This window comes from Semicossyphus pulcher, unplaced genomic scaffold (genome assembly GCF_022749685.1).
Source record: "Semicossyphus pulcher isolate SPU_LCO1_2020_fin unplaced genomic scaffold, fSemPul1.0.p SCAF_14, whole genome shotgun sequence".
In the NCBI taxonomy this organism is placed as follows: domain Eukaryota; kingdom Metazoa; phylum Chordata; class Actinopteri; order Labriformes; family Labridae; genus Semicossyphus; species Semicossyphus pulcher.
In genome coordinates, this window is record NW_027211648.1 from 27,085,585 (window position 1) to 27,104,901 (window position 19,317).

Sequence of the window (19,317 nt, forward strand, 5' to 3'; positions counted from 1 at the left end):
AGATCAGTGTTAGTTCTAGGATCAGCTCTGAAATCCTCTCTGGGTTTCTCTACACGTGAACACGTTCTTGTCGTCTTTTGTCTGTAATCTGAGATCAACCAGAATCTATCACTGTCACTGAAATCTCAACACCTGGTCGTCTCATTTAGAATGAGGACTTTGGTTAGTGTGTCAGCTTTGTGATGTACAACTACATTTCCCATGAGTCCTTAAACATATCTCCTTGCTAGCGCCCATGTGACATGTGGTTTAACTTTCCTTCACTTTAGTTCTGAGGAAATGAGCAGAGTGTGTGTGATGAGTGTTGGTACAGCATGGTAACAGGGCTGCAGCATTACACACACAGACACACATCAAACAAACTTGTCACACATTAAATACTAATTCACAGCATTTCAAACTGTCATCTCTGAAAAAGCCAGCAAGTCTTGTTCACAGGAGTTCTTGCAGACCTTTCAGAGCAACACTCACTGCTGCTCCGAAAGGTCTGCAAGAACTCCTGTGAACATGTGGATTCAAAAATATTGCCTCTGTTGCAGAATAAAGCTGATTTTAAGTAGTTCCTCAAGTTAAACAACACATTTTTTATGCCTTTATTGAAGGAGAGAGGACAGTGGATAGTGTCGGAAACAGGGGAAGAGAGAGAGGGGATGACACGCGGCAAAGGGCCGAGGGTGGGAGTCGAACCCGGGCCCGTGCATCGAGGACTGTAGCCTCTGTACATGGGACGTGTGATTAAACCGCTGAGCTAAACTGGCGTCCCAACTGTAACAATGCTAGCTTGCTGGAAATGTCATCGGGCCTACTTTCCGTGTTGCTGTTTTTGTAATAAAGAAATAAAAAATGTGTGGGAATAATAAATAAAAGATAAATTAATAGAAGAAAAGGAAGGAATGCAACTGTTGATCAGCTGCAGGAGAAGTTAGCCGTAGTCGTTGCCTGTTTTATTTTTCCAGGCAGAAACTAACAATCAATTCTTTCTGACTCCCTGTTAGCTCGCATGCCGAGCGTGAGATATGCTTATTGAAAGGACTTGGTGTGTTTCTGTTATTCTGGTTCCAGTAGCTTGATCCCACCCGGAGTGTCAAGGAATTTGTCCTCAAAGTTTCAGAGCATTAAGCCGGCCTCAGACCCACTGCGCTAACCTGTTAGCTTAGCTACCTAACCTGTAACCATCTGTGGAGGCAGTAGGAGGTAAAAAAAATCAGCACTTTCATCATTTCAATATAAATAAACATTCTGAACTTACAAACCAGATAATGACATTGATTATTACCAAAATTCAATGTGTTTAATTCCCTCCCTTAGAAGATGGTGCCTCTTTCTTAATAAGTGCAAATAATATGTTTTATTTTCATGAATAGTTACTTGTGCTACATGAGAAAAGATGAGATTTGATTCTTCTAGAGTCTCTACTGAAGTCTTGCAAATCTCCCAGTATACATGACTCTGGTGTGAGTGGAACGTCAATATTGATGTAAGTTGTCGTTTGCTTTGTAACGCCATCCCAAAGATCTTTAACTCTTTGCACTCCCACAGCAGAACATGCAGAGTTCCTTCAGTAGCACCACATTTAACACATTTACCATCATCTCTTACGCCCATTTTGCACCACTGTGAAGGAATGTAATAATATCTGTTTAGTATTTTAAGTTGCATTTGTTTGTTTTCAGTACAGCGAGTATTTTTCCATTCATCATTCCATGAATTATCAGCTTCAAGTCTTTCATCCAGTTCAGTGCACGGTTCTTAAATTGATCACCTATGCCTTCTTTTAATGTTGTGTGAAAGATTTCAACTCTATTCTGAACACGTCTTTCTGAGGCAGCTTTGAAGTGTGTTCATGAAACATCATCGACTCACCATATTTCCTGTAAACGGAGAGGGGAGGAGCAACCTGATCACGGGATACAGGCTCAACAGGGCTGGAACATGAAAGTGAAAGTGTTCAGTCACTTCACGACGGAGCAGACTCCACCATTTTGAATTGATGGCGCAGGAGACAAAACTGAAGGCTGAGGCAGGGTGAGTGTTAATAAACATTTGTATCATTTGACTGTTAAAGTCTCTGAGTCACTTTTCCACCTGTGGACTGTAGAGGAAAGAGAACTTCGAGTAAACTCGAAAGTTTGTTTCATCTGTGGACACAAAGTGTTGATTGGCTGAATAAGTTACATTAAACCGTCAGTAACTCACGAAAACAAGCAGAGATATAAAGAACACTGAACAGGTGGAGCGCTGACTGGTTTTATTAAACTGTATACTGTGTGTGTGTGTGTGTGTGTGTGTTACTTCCTGTTCTCTCATTCTAGCGTGTGACCCTTGAACAGACGTGTTTTTCTCAATAAGATGAGTGTTTGTGTGGAGGAAGAGGAGGACAGAGCAGAGTCTCTGTCTCCTCTGTCTCTGAAGAGTGACCGGTCCAGAGATCTAACTCCACTCTTCAGTAATGAACCTGGACCCTCAGACACAAAGTAAGAGACTGTTGTGACTGTAAACTGACCTGACAGACGACGATGCATTGAGGATGAGTACTAGATGCTTTGCTAATAGATTTATATTAATGATGCAGAAACTGTTCTACAAAAAAAACTGTTTTATATCCACAAACTTCTGATGATTTTCCTGCAGGAAAACACTTGAAATCTCCATTTAATTTATACCTCCAGAAAATATAGGATTCATTACTGTTCAAAATCTGCTTCAAATGTTTCATTAATTTTTTATGTTTTTACTCAGAATATTGTGTTGGTTTGTGCAGTATTAAACATATCTTTATGATATTTATTTTTCTGGTTTGTTGTTTTGTCTTTAGTGTACGACTGTTGGTTACATGTAGTTTAAAGTTGTTTGCAGCTGTGTCTGTGTGCAGCTCTGTTACCCAGGGTGAACTTCCCTCTGGGACAGTTGACTTGTCTTATCTTTAACTCACTGCTTGTGTAAAACATGGTGACGAAATGTTATCAGGACACTAAATGGCTGCTGTCAGTTGCCATCTGGAGAAAAGATGTACTCTAACTAGTGGACAGAGTAAACTGTTATCTACTGCTGAGGTGAAACAATTATTATAACTGTTGTTACTGTTATACAACAAAACATTTATATGATTCATTTCAGTTCATTTGTTCCTCTTAGTATCAGTGACAGCTGTCAGTCACCTTAAACAGCTGTCAACTAATCTAAGAAGAATAATACAAACCTTTCAATCTCCTATTTATCAACAGCAGCAGTAGAATTGGAGATTTTATCAAGGACTCATGTGATATAAATAAAAACATCTTGTGTGTTGCAGAGTTCAGCCCAACAGACAGAGAGCAGAGTCTGCAGTATCCAGCTGTCTGTCTCTGAAGAGTGACCGGTCCAAAAGTCCTCCTCCGTCCTTCAGTAATGAACCTGGACCCTCAGACACAAAGTAAGAGACTGTTGTTACTGTAAACTGACCTGACAGACGACGATGCATTGAGGATGAATACTAAATGTTTTGCTAATAGATTTATATTCATGGTGCAGAGTTATTACTGCAGAAACTGTTTCAAACTAAGGTGGATATATTCTGAGTTTGAGAATAATATAATCATATCATCAAATAATAATTTAGTGATAATTATTGCTGAGTTTTCTGTGTTATGAAGTGTTACTTTCATTGCATGCTGGGATATATGTAAATAAAGTAAGAACAGGAGGAACAATCAGAAACTTGTTGCAGTTACAATGTGGTTAGAAAACGTAAAGAAAAGACTTCATGTGTTTAAATGTGTTTATTCAGGATGAGGAGCACAGCAGGCTCTGAGACTCAGTGAGTGTTGTTGTTCAACTAGAGAGAAAGACACAAACATCTCATATGAAACACTGCAGCACACTGACATCATTGTATTTGTGATAGTACTACAGAAGACATAAAGAGACTGAAACAAAGGCACCTGTCTGGACTTGAACCTGTGACACCTCTGTGACATGCTGTGTGTCTGAGCCTGCTGCTCCACCTCAGTTTAATTTAGGCCACTTCTGACCTCAGTTCAAACATCACTGACTCAAGCTGAGCCGCCCACAGTGACTGTAAAACAGTGAAGCACATAATCAGCTGTCTTTAATGGAAGGCTTTTACTGTGAAGCAGCTGCAGGAAGTGTTGAGTTTGTATTAATAACAAACTACAGGCAGATCACACAATGTTTAATAAGACTGTCTGATAGGAAAGCAGTTAATTAATGACAAACACTTTTACTGCTCTCTGTGAGCTATCACAGCTTCTAGACTGTGTCGATCACATGGTGATATTTTTCTACCAAATTCAACAAATCATTTTAGTCATGAAGAAATGTGTTCACAGAGGGAAGAAGAGGAGTCATGTTTCTGTGGAGGAGCAGCCGTCCTGCTGTGCTGTGTGTCAGGACGTCCTGAAGGATCCAGTCTCTACCAGCTGTGGACACTGGTTCTGCAGACAGTGCCTCACCTCATACTGGGACCAGTCTGGTTCATCAGGAGACTCCTCCTGTCCCCAGTGTGGAAAAAGATCCAGAACAACACCTGGACTGCAGACAGCCAGTGAGACCAGCACTTTACAAAGTAAGACCGTCCATCAGTCTGCTGATGTCATCGTGTCTGAAAACACGGCTTGTTGTTTTAATACAGAGACATTTGTTGTGTCATTCAGCACCAACATTAAGATCTTTATAAATACCATTACAAATGAACTGATGTGTTCTGCTCCAGCATACATATCTGCTCTGTGTCACTCGTCCCGTGTTCTCCTTTGAGGAAAAATCTGAACCCAAAACAAATTTGTATTTAACATGTTGTGATTTTATTGTAGCGCCCCCTGTCTTTGCTTAAAATATCAGCATGCTGCTTGTTCTCCATCAGGAAGAACTTTTAAACTGCTGCTGTTCACCATAGACTGTATATAAGCAGAGGGACGTAGCCCCTGTGATGTCACCGCTTTTGTTTGTGGACAACAGTTTTGAGGCCTTTAGTTTATTTTCCTTCAACATCTTGGTTTTTGGATACAGAAGTGACCGTATTTGGACGAGAGGGGGGAACTGAAGAGGAGGGAGGGATTGGCAAACAGTAAATGATTAAAGTTATACAGTTATGCCAAAGCTAATTCATGACTTGGTTATTTAGATAACAAGCTCAGCTAACAAGCCAGGTGTTGTCTACACAGACCTCTTAGACAGTCTGTTGTTACAATGAACCGCTCAGCAACACATTTTATTCACATGAAAGTTCTCCATCAGCAAACCAGCGGGTAGGGTTGTCACGGTGACCGCAGTACCGCAATACCACGGTGATGTGACGACTTTTTAATATCATAGCTTGCCTACTTGAAACCCCATGTTCAATAAATCAACTGAAAATGAAATAAAATGTGTAAACTTAATAAACTTAGGCTAAATATTATCCAGTATGAGCAGTGAAGCACCGTTTATCCCCCCTGTGTTTATATAAAGAGATTTGACAAGGAGCACTGAAGCTGTTCTGGAGGCTTGTGGTGGCCTGACTCCATACTGAGACACTTCATCTTGCATTAGTAATTTTATATTATTTCATTGTACTCTATTTTATCTTTTCTATTTGCTGATCTCATTGTTATGTTATTGATCCCTTTGATACACAGTAACTGAGCATCTCCTTTATTTCACCGCATGTTTTACTTTGCATCTCTGTGCACATGACAAATGAAGAATCCTTGAAACTAGACTATTACATCATTTTGGGTCTACTGTTGCCCACTTTTCTGACAAGACAGCACTACTACGATTAAAAACAAACACCAATAACAACAATAAAAGACCAACACCACACAGCTGCTATCTCACCTCTGTAGGTAGCCTCTGAAGTTCACCTGGGCCCAGTGTGCAGCGTTTCTTGGCCAGCTGCTGCTGAGACACATCTTTCAGTGACATCACAGTATTTTCTTTCGCCATTATACTGTACCTAGCTGACACTACACTGCCGTGCCTGTCTTAATCTCAGTCTAATACACTGAACGTCAACGAGTCCGACTAATTCTGACCCAATTTATGACTCGTACTCGTGCTCGCTCTCTTTTACCTGCCACCTAGTGGTTGGTGGTTTCAGCAGCTGCTGCTAGATGGACAAATGCTGTCAGGGCGCTGGTGATGTGCGCCCTGTCTACTCCTATCTCTTGTATTGACGAGGAGCAAACTGCGCATGTGCAACTTATAACGAGAGTTAACGGACAAAGATTCTTGCGCCCCAGGCCGGAAACACGTGACCTATCAGTAACTTTAGACAACGTAAACATTTTGAATCTACATTTTATTGCAGATTATACACTTTATTCACCAACATGTAATACTTACCTTGCTAATAAAAAAAGTTAGAAAATAAAAATAAATGACCAATTAATGTAAAGTCTTGTCCAGTGGAGGTCTAGGACGTCGGGAGTGGTGGGACGGCGCCCTAGCGCCCTCTGTTGGCCAGCTGCCACTGATCAGTGTGTTTTCTGCTTCTCTCAAGCAACATTTTTATGGTGTACTGTATGCATTAAACAACAAACAAAGCATATACTGATATGCTGAGCCAGCTTCACAGACCTACATGTCTGCAGAGCACTCCTAAGTCATTATTCAAACAGGGGTCTCTCCCTCTCTCTCAGTGCAGTAGTTAGACCTGCTGTCACGCAGATAACGATCAAATTAGTGATGTCCAATCAAAATGTAGTCGATGGCCCAATTTTGTATAAAGGTAAACATTCTTACTGGTTTAAATCAACATTTTTATAGTTGTCCCCATCTTTGCTGTCCAAGAGTTTTGCACCAAAATATATATAATTTGCATTTAAGTATTTAATTAGTGTTAAAACTGTGTAATCTTCGTCATTTAACAAGCAACAATAGAAGTAACAATAGCCTGACAATAAAGCTTACTTATACTTTACTAAAATCAGCATAAATAAAAACACAAAAGATACATGGCGGTAATACCGTGTAGCGTAAATCGGTCGATTAATTATTTAATAATTAATTAAACTCGTCATAGAATGCCTGCACTCTATATTGACGAGAAGTTAACTTTAAAGTTAATTAAAAGACTTAACCTATCATAGGTATTTAACGGGGCACCACCCAATTTTGACAAAACAGGGAAAACATATAATTAGTTACCTAATTGTTTAATTCAGTCTCATAATCTGAAGGTTGCTACAGTTTAGAATTGAGTTCGTTTCGCGGTGTACAGAGGCTTAGTACTTCACACACACAAAGACACTTGAATCAGTACTTTATAAATGGAGAATTTATTGACTAATACTACTAAACATACATGAGATAACTAAATATGGTGATGAACGTGAAATGATTAATAACAGGATGAATAGGATGAAAGATGGATTGAAACCTGTTCAAAGGAGTGAAGTGTAGCAGCTGAGATATTAGGAGGTATATCGCCCAAAACCTTATCCTAACCTTCCTAACAAATCTGTGACTAAAGCATCAACCCCAATATACAGTAAAACCAAAGTTAGACCTACTCGGAGGGTGAGGAGGGTCAACCGCGTTGCTGATGAGGCGTGTGGAGAGCGTCAGGTTGGAGTGGTTCGGAGCTTCTGATGCCGGGGCTTGTACCCGGGTTCCCTCGGAGCGGCGCCGCACGGCCGGTTCGTCCTCTCTGGATGATGACGTGCTGGTCAGTCCCACGTTGCGGCCTGAGCCGGATGGAGGCTGAATGCGTCTTCTGGGTTCGGGACTGAGATTCTGTCCGAGTACCGGGGCTTGAGCACCGGGAGAGCTAGAGTCTGTATTTTGAGCAGTCAGATCTAATGCTGGAGCAATATGGACACGCGAGGTCTTCAGCATGGCAGAGTGCACGCAGGTTCTGGGCCTACTCTCGGGCAAAAACTTAAAAAGGGGAAAGGGAAGAAGTTACGGAGGAAGGGGGAGGCGGAGGCGCTCGTCAGCGGCCGGGACGCAGGGTGTAGCACAAGAAGGGAAGAAGCAAGAGAACGAGAGAAGTTGTCACCTCTCATTTAAAGGGTCTCCCCTCCCCGGGGGGGCGTCCGGGCAATGGCGCGAGTTTGACCACTCCTCATATCTGAGACTTTCTCTACTTATTAAACTACTTATTTTTACCCCAAAGTAGTTATCCTTATCCATCTAACCTCCCAACATGTAATACCTCTGGATTCTCAGCTGCACATAGACTCCAAACACCACAGGATGAAAATACACAGAATGAGGTTACATGGCAGATTCCTGAGGATAAAAGTACAAGTTAATGATGAATGTCCAGATCAACACATAGCAACCTTCCACAGTCTTTATGCATTTCCGTGTGAATGTGACACCTGGATCTATATATATATGTATATACATATATACTTGTAGGGCATATATGTATTCACAGACACACAACTTTGCTAAATTCATTAATAGATGTCCTGACTGAATCAACATCCCTTTGTCTCAGTCTCACCCCCCCTTCCCCTGCCTGTCTGCAGGTCCGGCAGAGAGAGGGGTGTTGGGGGGGGGGGGGGGAACAAATGGATGCTCCAAAACTCTTTCTTCTCCCCAGGGCTCTGGAGTGTGAGTTGTTTCTGTTGATCCACTGTCCCTGGATCAAAGCATGTGGTTCCTTATTTCCCCACAGCTAATCAACTAAGACAAACATTAACCGACCGTAATCCCACGGTTTATCAGATGACGTCCTTCATCTGGTGTCTGTGGAATGTTGGTCCTGCAGACGAAGAGTTATAAAGTTTCCCCTGTGGACACAATCTTTAATTTATTGGTCCCCAGAACAGAGCTAGTGGTCTAGCTCTCTTCCCGGTGGGGTCAAGTGACCAGGTCAGGCCTGGATCAGGCCTATCCTGATACCACGCTACAACCGCATACCGCTCGGTTGAGCCGTCCTAAATCACCGCAGGGTAAATTCCTTCACCGCGACAGCCCTACCAGCGGGAGGATTTTATTTTGCAGCAGCTATAGGAAATGTAGTGTATTTGTTACAGAGATTGTCAGTGCTTTGTTAGTGGTTCCAATCATTCAAAGAAGGTCTACACAACAAGATGTGAACATCGTCTGCATGATTTTATCAGTGCATCAGTTTTAAATATTGCAGTGATGAAGAAACAGCCACAGTGAGCTGTTTAGATGAAGCGCTGCAGACGAGCTGCTGAGGATCAACCTGTTCTCTCTGCTGTCAATCAAACACGTTCACTGACACACAGTCAGAGGCTGATTTGGACTCAACTTTAACACTTTATATTTTCTTATATTGATCTTTTTTAGTAACAAGATAATCACCAGATTGTCAAATGTTCTTGTTTCGTCTCATTTTGTTCTCTGTTTTGTGAAAGGTGGTCAGCAGGAGGTTTTCGATCAACATAAGATCAGTCTGAGGAGGAGATGTGAACGTGTGACTGAAGGAACTGATGAACCAGGAAGTGGAACCCTCCTCAAAAGAATCTACACTGAGCTCTACATCACTGAGGGACACAGTGAAGAGGTTAACACCCAACATGAGGTTAGACAGCTTGAGACAGCTTCAAAGATGAAGACCCTCCATGACACTCCAATCAAGTGCCACGAAATCTTTAAATCCTTACCTGACCAACAGAGAGACATCAGAGTGGTCCTGACGAACGGCGTCGCTGGTGTTGGAAAAACCTTCTCAGTGCAGAAGTTCACTCTGTACTGGGCAGAGGGCTCGGAAAACCAAGATGTCAGTCTGTTGATTCTGCTTTCCTTCAGGGAGCTGAACTTGATCAAAGACGAGCAGTACAGTCTTCTCAAGCTGCTCCATGTTTTCCATCCAGCATTACAGAAGGTCACAGCAGAGACGCTCGCTGTCTGTAAACTGTTGTTCATCTTTGACGGCCTGGATGAAAGCAGGCTTTCACTGGACTTCACCAACAATCAGGTTGTGTCTGACGTCTCACAGGAGTCATCAGTCAACGTCCTGTTGATAAATCTCATCGAGGGGAATCTGCTTCCCAAGGCTCTCGTCTGGATAACTTCCCGACCTGCAGCAGCCAATCAGATCCCTCCTACGTGTGTTGACAGGTTAACAGAAGTCCGAGGCTTCACTGACTCCCAGAAGGAGGAGTACTTCAGGAGGAGATTCAGTGATGAAGAGCTGTCCAGCAGAATCATCTCACACATGAAGACATCCAGGAGCCTCCACATCATGTGTCTAATCCCAGTCTTCTGCTGGATCACTGCGACAGTTCTGGAGCACATGTTGACCACAGGCCAGAGAGGAGAGCTGCCCAAGACCCTGACTGACATGTACTCACACTTCCTGCTGGTTCAGACCAAGAGGAAGAAGCAGAAGTATGATGAGGGACATCAGGTGAGTCCTCAGGAGCTGATGGAGGCTGACAGGGAAGTTCTTCTGAAGCTGGGGAGGCTGGCGTTTGAACATCTGGAGACAGGAAACATCATGTTCTACCAAGAAGACCTGGAGCGCTATGGTCTGGATGTCACAGAGGCCTCGGTGTACTCAGGAGTTTGTACTGAGATCTTTAAAAGAGAGTGTGTGATCTTCCAGAAAACAGTCTACTGCTTTGTTCATCTGAGCGTTCAAGAGTTTCTGGCTGCAGTCTACATGTTCCACTGTTACACAAACAGCAACACACAAGTACTGAAGGCTTTCCTAAAAGAGAACATAGACATCTATGATAGACAGTTCTCATCCCTGGATGACGTTCTGAGGCGCGCCATGAGGAAATCCCTTCAAAGTAAGAGTGGTCACCTGGACATGTTTGTTCGCTTCCTTCATGGCCTCTCTCTGAAGTCCAACCAGAGACTCTTAGGAGGCCTGCTGGGCCGGACAGGCAACAGTCCAGAAATCATCCAGAGAGTCATCAACAACCTGAAGGAGATGAACACTGGTAAGATCTCTCCTGACAGAAGCATCAACATCTTCCACTGTCTGACTGAGATGAACGACCACTCAGTACATCAGGAGATCCAAGAGTTCCTGAAGTCAGAGAACAGATCAGAGAAAGAACTCTCTGAGATCCACTGCTCTGCTCTGGCCTACATGCTGCAGATGTCAGAGGAGGTTCTGGATGAGTTGGACCTGCAGAAGTATAACACATCACGGCAGGGAAGACAGAGACTGATTCCAGCTGTGAGGAACTGCAGAAAGGCTCGGTAAGTCCAGATGTGATTCACATTTTAAATCAGGGTTAATAAGTCGTTTAGTTCTTCAGATATCAACACTATAGAATTATCATTACTCTTAAAATACTGTTCCACTTGTTTATTCATAAATCTATTGTCTTTTGTATTCTGTCACTGACGTTCTTGAGCTGTTTCAGAAGTTTTCAATGCAAAAATGTTGTTTTTCAGTCAGTTTTGTTTCTAGCTGTTAAGTTCATGAAAGAAAAGCTGTTCTATTTATTTCTAATATGTGTTACATTTGACTGTTTTACTATACAGCATTGGTTCATGAAGGCAACATGCAAACCTGTTTAAACACATGAAGGATTTAAGAGTTTGTTGTTGAGGTTTTATCACAGCAGCATTTAATCACAACATATAACAGTATTTAACAGTTATCAGTAAAGTTATTACTACATGAGTAGATTCTACAAGGTGTGCTATATAATCACTGACTATAACCACTATTGTTAAAAGTTTCAAATAAGTTCTGTTTCATTTTCTAAAGCAGATTTCTGAAGACAGAGAGAATTTCTTTCATGCAGTTATTTCTGTCATGTTTCTGTTACTGGTTTTGGATCCATTTCAAAGTGAGGACAGAGGATGTTCGGGGACCAAACACACTCCACTTTATTTTTTCTATTTCTACAGTGCACTTTATTTTGTTTTGTGATGCTCTGTATATATCAAGTATTTCTGTTTTCAAAGCACTTTGTAAACTTATATCTAGGGCTGCGGCGAGTAGTCAACGTAATTGATGACGTCCACGCTGAAAATGGAAAGGTTTTTCATTGGGGGAGGGGTACTCTGATTAAATATATTGCAGCCTTTGGCCCTGTTAATATACATGGAGCCTCATTCACCTTCATTACACTTCAAAAAACATCATATAATAAAAACTGTGATGCAGACTTGCAGCGGTGAGAGGGGGAGAGGGTGATCACGGACTGAAGTGGTGACTACAGCCCGACTGATTTATCAGTCAGCGGATTTAATCGGCTGACATTCGCAGATATATCGATATTGGCGTACAGGTTCTCCGATATGAATGACTTCAATTTTAACAGTGCTCTAGGAGAAAGCCATGTTACCTCCTGACAGGTAAAGGACGCTTTAATAATTTTGACAGCATGAGAGCTAGAGTTTGGTCTTTGTGCTTGTCATTAAAATACAGCTGAAGTCAACAAATGTAAAAGCCTCATCACTTGTGGTTACAACTATAAACCAGCACAAAAGTGACAATTACTAACATATGCCATATGCAAAACATATGTTCTGAACAGACACATTACAGTAACAAAAATTATTTTTTGTGTTTTGGAACATAAATAGCAAACTTAACAACTTAAACTGCTCAGTCAGCACTAGGCAGCAGGCATGATGGGAAATGAGGACGTCCCTATCGCTGCCAGAGTGCGCGTCACAGCTGAGCAGAGCAGCACACACAGTGAAGGGAAGCATTAGGAAGCATTATCTTTCTCATACAGAGCGAAACATTGTGAACAACAAACTCATGTTAAAATCACAGTAATCAGCCAAAGACAGCTTGCCTTCAGAGCAACGCTGTTTCTACCCTCTGCGCATCTGTTACGACCTCACCAAAGGCTTCCAAATCAAAGAGGCCAAACATAATAAAGAGTCAGAGTAGTTGCCAAAAAACAAGAAGAATTTATTTATTAAAAATCACAATAACTCACAAAACAACCCATTTCAAAATCAAACCTAAACAAATACTGATGGGCCGGCCAAACCAAGCAAAAGACACTCAGACCAGCCCACAAAGGGCCGTAGGATCTGGTGTCTTTCCTTCTTCCCTAAACCTGATCAAAAACTAAACCCTAGTGAAGAAACAAAACCGAAAACTAGACTACCGGTCCCATCAGAAAATAATTAGCTCCAGCTACTCCTGCTGCTGCTGTGAAACCATCAGAAGAGAGGAAGAGAGCGTCGTGTTTTCTGCCCCTCCCTTTTATGGTCTCTCCTCCAAATCAGGTGGATCACCAACACCTGAAAGAATTAGCAGGGTGAGTACAGACCTAAACACAAATAGCCAGTAGGGGGAGCGCATGTAACAGCATCTAAACTGCGCAGACGAGATCCCGTGTGCACAGTCTGGCTGTCAGTTAGTTTGAAGTTTGATAATAACGAAGGGACGAGAGCTTTAAGCTTTATTATCAGTTCAGTTCAGTTCAGAAAACTTTATTTATCCCATACGGGCAATTCAGTTTACAGCTCCCAGTTCAATAAGTTAGAAAAAAAAGAAAAAGCACAACACATACAACAATCATTCATTGTACATACAACTCTGACACTCAACTCTCAGTTGTCAGTGAATCAGTTCAACTCATGGTTTCCCCAGCAGCGATGTCTTGTACATGTGCAAATATGCGAAAAAAATATTCCAACACGGAAGAATGAGTTAATAGGATAAAGATAAAATAAGTAAATAAATAAGTAAATAAATAAGAACCACAAAGCACAAATCTACTCATCATTGGCATTCATCAGCCTAATAACTGAAGGGATAAAAGAATTAGAGTAACGATTTGTCTTCCTCAGGGGGGCATAGTAGCGCCGCCCTGAGGGCATTACAGTAAATTCACTGGACATGACATGGTCTCCCTGCTTCAGGATGCATTTTGCTTTCTGGACCACACGTTTCTTCCAGAGCTCACTCAGGTCTGTGAGCTGGACTCCAATCATCTTGGAGCAGACTCTGACGATCTGATTCAGACTGTTCTTGTCCTTCACTGACAGACCATTGAACCAGCAGATAAAAGAGAATGTTAAAAGACTCTCAATAAAAGAATGATAAAAGGAACATAGAATGGTTTTAGAAACACTAAAAGAGTTGAGCTTCCGCATCAGGTGGATTCTTTGTTGTCCCCGTTTGACAAGTGACTCTGTGTTTTTGTCAAATTTGAGATGGGAGTCAAATATGGTTCCTAAGTATTTGTAGGTTTCCACAATTTGAACTGGTTCACCATGTATCTGGCTGTTTTCTGCCTCTGCACTGTTCTTTGTAAAATCAATGATCAACTCCTTTGTTTTCCTTACATTAAGATCCAAGAAGTTGTCATCGCACCATTTGATAAAATCATTTAGAGCCAAGCCATGATCCGACTGTGGATCCTGAAGAAGAGACAGCAGAGCGGTGTCATCAGAGAATTTGACCAAGTGACTGCCCTCTTGTGAAGCTCTACAGCTGTCTGTATACATAATTAAAAGTAATGGCGAGAGCACACAGCCCTGAGGGGAACCAGTGCTACAAGTGATGGGGGTAGACATGTGGTCATTAACGAAGACACGCTGCACTCTGTCTGTTAAGAGGTTTAAAAGCAACAATAAGATCTGATCTGGGAGCATAAAATCAGAGGCTAGCTGTTCAATTAAAATGTGGGGCTGCATTTTATTGAAGAGGAAGAAAAATCTGCAAATAAGAGTCTCACATGGGATTTGGGTTTTTCAAGGTGCTTTAGTGCTCTGTCTTAAATGAAAAGTTTGCGTCATTAACACCTTTACCAACTTGACAAGCAAACGGCAGTGGATCTAATCTGCCATCAATTAGGGAGACCACATTTCCTTTTAAGATTTTTCAAAGTTTTTCATCACAAGAGATGTCCGTGCTACTGGTCTGAAGTCATTAAAATCTCTTGGATGATTTATTTTTGGCACTGGAATAATAGTGGATGTTTTCCATAATTGGGGCAGGTACCCACTCCCTGCGCACATCTGAAAGAGTACTGTGAACACCTCACTGAGTTGGTCTGCACAGTGACGCAAAGTGCGTCCACAGATGCCATCAGGACCAGCCGCCTTCCTTAATCTTATCTGCTAGTTTTACAGCGGTTATGCTCTAAACAACAAGCTTACACGTCTACACCTCTGTACAACCCCGCAACAAGATACAGGATTTTGTTTTAACAAGCCATCGTCGCGCTGCTGCCAGGTGTGTGCGTCTGTCTACTCCGCCCTCAGCACACCTGCAGCTCCTTCCAGCAGTGAGACACACGCGCGCGGACTGTTCTCAGTCACAGAACGGCAAATGAAGAGGTTTTGTGAAGTCCCTTTCACGTCTTATGAAGATGTAAAAGTTACGATGTTACGGTGTTACAGACAGACAGAGAGCAGAGCCGAGAGACAGCCATGTCACCGTCATGTTACGTGTTGATTGAGTCCCGACCTGCGGACTGTTGGCTGAGCTCCAGACCTCTGCCCCGCGATAGACAGTCCATAGATCGTCCAAAATGCCCCAAACAGAGCAGAATAATAAGAATAGAAACACAGACGAAGGGCAGATCCTCTGCAGATACAGACACCAGCTCACACTTCTCCTGGATTATGATGTTGATTAAGAGGGAATATTTAATATGGAAAATCCTGCTCATGAAGCCTTTTATTACTATTATTAACAGTATCAGTCTGTCAAATGAGCTGGTCTGTTTAGTGACTTTTATCTGTGTGAAGGTGGGAAAAACAAGAAACTCACTTTTGTTCCTACTTTGTGTGTTTTTGTGTTATACTCACTTCTATTTAATTTGATATTTTATTGTAGTGCGATTTAAGTTGCTACAGAAACACTATTTTATTAGAATTTTGTATGACATGCAAATGTGACAATAACTTTTCAGATTTGGAATTTTAATATTTTAATTTCAGATACATTTTGAACATATGTGAGTATATCGGCTGATGTATCGATATCAGAATTTTTTTACTCCCTAATATCGGAATCGGCATCGGCCCCAAAAATCCAACCTCGGTTGGGCTCTAGTGATAACGTGAGATAAAACTTTGTTCCATCATGAAGCCTGATGCTCCTCTACAGCTCTGTGTTTATCAGGGAAATATATGAACTACACAGCAGCCTGGAGTCTCTGTTAAAAGTGACAGACAGAAAGATCTGCGTGATTAAACGTGTGTGTCCTGCCCGCGCTGCATTATTGTAAACTATGATGAACTGATTGAGCCAGGTACAGAGCATGAGAAACACACAGAGTGAGGCTAGAGCGAGGGGAGGTTGCCCAGTGCCACTAGTTAATCGATCACGGATGGCGTCGTTCTCTCGGATTAAAATTTTTTTAAAAAAAGCTAAAATTGGTCGCCAAATATACTTGGGCGTCTGTTAATATACCTGCGCGGCCCGTCCAAGTAAAGTCTATGTGTGTGAAACCCTGTGGATGATGGACTGCCAGAAAAGGCAAAACCACCTTGAGTGTCGTCTATTTATTAGTAGGGAGAGCTTTTTAAAATCTTCTGTCTTCGTAGCTTCTGTACACTCACTGTCAAAATAAAATGAACTCAAACAGAAGGGTTTATTAGATTTTTTGGAGGAAAAATCATCATTTAAATTAATCGATGAATCTGTAAAGAAGTCGATCGATTAATCGATAGAAAAATTGTCATTAGTGGCGGCCCTACTTATATCTACAACGTGCTGTAGATAAAGGAGAAGTATTATTAGTGTTATTCAGATTGAGTGTCTCATGTTTGCTGCAGCCACTGTGGCCACAGGTGAAAACTATGGGATCATGTTGAGCGCTGTAACATAGTGATTTGGTAGCACAAGCAGAGAATCGTCATCAAATCTGCAAACTGATTCAGAAATGTTCGTTCCACAACAATATCTATGAACAGTTTGCTAACATGAACTAACATTAGCTTCTGTGAACTGCTGCTCATACGACACAGACTGTCACAGTAACACCCCTGAGTGTGTTGAACCGAGCAGTGGTGCATTTAGTTGCTTATGAATTCCACATTTGAAAGAGGGAGGTTGTGTTACATGGCTGTGTTTTGAAGTGTTTCCTGATATTCTGTTGCTCACAGAAAGAAGCTGACAGGTGTTTCTCTCTCTTGTTGCTGTAGAGAAGAGTAGTAGCAGGAAATGCACAGCTTCCACCAATATTTAAGGTCTGATGAATATCTCAGAACATTATGGTGAAATTCAGACTTTAAGAGATCGTATACACACCAATGTTATTGATCTTAATACTGATACAGTGACAACATCTTTCTGATGACGTCATGGTAACGATAATTAAACCTTACCGGTTTGTTAACTATGTTTGTTTGCTGAATAAGTTCTTCAGATGCTCACAACAGAATGTAGACGACAAAACTTCATGCACTCAGCTGTCATACACATCAAAATGTTTGATTATAATATGATTTAAATATGTACACGTCTAATACTGTTAAAAGGTTCCTTTTGTTTCGATCCCACTTGACAGCAGTCACTGAATTTTCCCAGTCATGCACGTGAACCTGAAAGCAGCAGGTAGCCAGCAAAGACAGATCGTCTTTCTCGACTGTAATTGTTAACTAAGTTGTAAAAAAGGTTTCTAATCAAGACGTCCTCATGCTAACTCTTTGGAGACAGACATTTTCTCCTCCTTTATCTGCACATTAAAGCAAATCAAAGATTCAAAGTGTGCAGGTACGAGAGGGAGTGAGGAGAATTATTGTTTCATGTCAAACACAGAAAGATAAGATGAGCTGAACCCTGAGGTGAACAGCAAACTTAGATTGTTATTTAGTCTGATGTGTCAAACTGTCATGAAGTAAACACAAAGTGTCTCTTTCATTGTAACATATCATGTAATTTATGTTTCATAACAGACTTTCTGACTGTGGACTGTCAGAGACTCACTGTGAAGTTGTGGCCTCAGCTCTGAAGTCCAACCCCTCCCATCTGAGAGAGCTGGACCTGAGCCTCAACTCTCTGCTGGATTCAGGAGTGAAGCTGCTGTCTGCTGGACTGGAGAGTCCAAACTGTAGACTGGAGACTCTGAGGTCAGTTTACTGACTGTAGCATGTAGTTTTTCTTATGTGTTCAATTCAACTCCTTGACTGAGGTTCAAAGTTTTGGGTGGTTAATCTTCAGGATTGACCTGATCACAGATCTGAAGAAGTGATTTTAAAATGTTCTGTCTTTCCAAATGGCTGAACAACAAGTGAAGAGAAGAAAAGAGATATTCACTGTTTGAAAGTTTCCACACGACTCACATTGTGTCGATCAGACAGTGAAGATGATGTCAGCACTGACGAGGCTGTAATGTGTGTGAGGGATGTGAACGATGTCGTAGATCTGATGATAGCAGATGAAAACCGGCTGCAGAGAGTTTGAGCTTCTGTGTAAACAGACAGCGAGACAGGGTCGATAAAGAAAAGGGAGTCATGAATGCAGAGCTCAGTAAAGGTGAAGGAAGGAACTGTGATGATCTTCATGGTATCAGAAGCTGACGCCCCACACAGCTGCTGTGGTGTGGTGTGCATCAAAGCAGAGCTAAGAGTAATAAACAGCAGCCTAACAGCGGCCAAAACAACACGACAGAGCAGGATTCAAAGTCTGTGTGAAGATTTAAAAAAGGACTCTGATGTAATTACTCCAAAAATATCCGTCATAGTGTTTGTGATTCACAACATGAACAGACTGTAAATATATGCAGATTTTATTGTTCAAAGTTCAGTCAAACTTTAGAAGCTTAATAAAGATTAAATTACACATCAAAGTCATTTGAACATGTCAAAAGGTGCAGCATCCTTCAAAAGAACAAGTGTTACACCTGGTTAAAGCCACATGAAGTGATGATTCTGAATGACAGCGTTAAGTTTGAGTTATCTGAGCTTCTATATTATTTCCTGTTATTCTTTCTAACAGATCAAAGTGTTGCTTTGTTTTCATGTCAGCATTGAGGAACTATTTGAAGAAACAGACCTTTAGATTTCAGCCAAAACAAATCAATAGTCTGCACCAGAAACATGTTTGTCTTAATGGAGAGGTTCATATTTATTCAGGTCAATCTAAAGACAACACTCACATTCCCATATGCACATATATTTATAGAGTTATTTTCTGTCTGTCATCATTCCCTCTGTCCATACTGTCTGTGAAGAAATCCTCTTCTAACCTGACTCCAATGTTACGAGATGGAGGACAAACATTCACACTCTTTCACTTCACAAAAATGACTTTTACAGTTTAGCTGAAACTAATAAGAGGCTTCAGCAGACTGAGCTACACATATCAAGTGTTTGTGTTTGACTGTCTCCTTGTTGAGCTGCAGTGGAGGAATAGTGACTCAAAGAGTGAATTTGGTTGTAAATAGTTTGAACCTTTGGTGGACACAGACTTGATTTGGCTGACTCAGACTGCTGAAGCTTCATATTAGTTTCACATGAACTTAT

The 19,317-nt window shown here is 41.5% G+C and overlaps 1 protein-coding gene across 1 annotated transcript in view; it reads left to right on the forward strand.

Annotated features, from left to right (window-relative positions):
* The first annotated feature begins 1,991 nt into the window (after window positions 1–1,991).
* Window positions 1,992–19,317, forward strand: part of LOC138590920 (NACHT, LRR and PYD domains-containing protein 12-like) — a 29,744-nt gene continuing 12,418 nt past the window's right edge. The window contains exons 1-7 of the mRNA XM_069661358.1: window positions 1,992–2,025; window positions 2,313–2,474; window positions 3,293–3,412; window positions 4,329–4,564; window positions 9,318–9,787; window positions 9,902–11,118; window positions 17,749–17,922. Of these exons, the coding sequence (XP_069517459.1) occupies window positions 2,350–2,474; window positions 3,293–3,412; window positions 4,329–4,564; window positions 9,318–9,787; window positions 9,902–11,118; window positions 17,749–17,922 (2,342 nt within the window). The 5' untranslated portion in view covers window positions 1,992–2,025; window positions 2,313–2,349. The remainder of the gene's footprint in view (window positions 2,026–2,312; window positions 2,475–3,292; window positions 3,413–4,328; window positions 4,565–9,317; window positions 9,788–9,901; window positions 11,119–17,748; window positions 17,923–19,317) is intronic.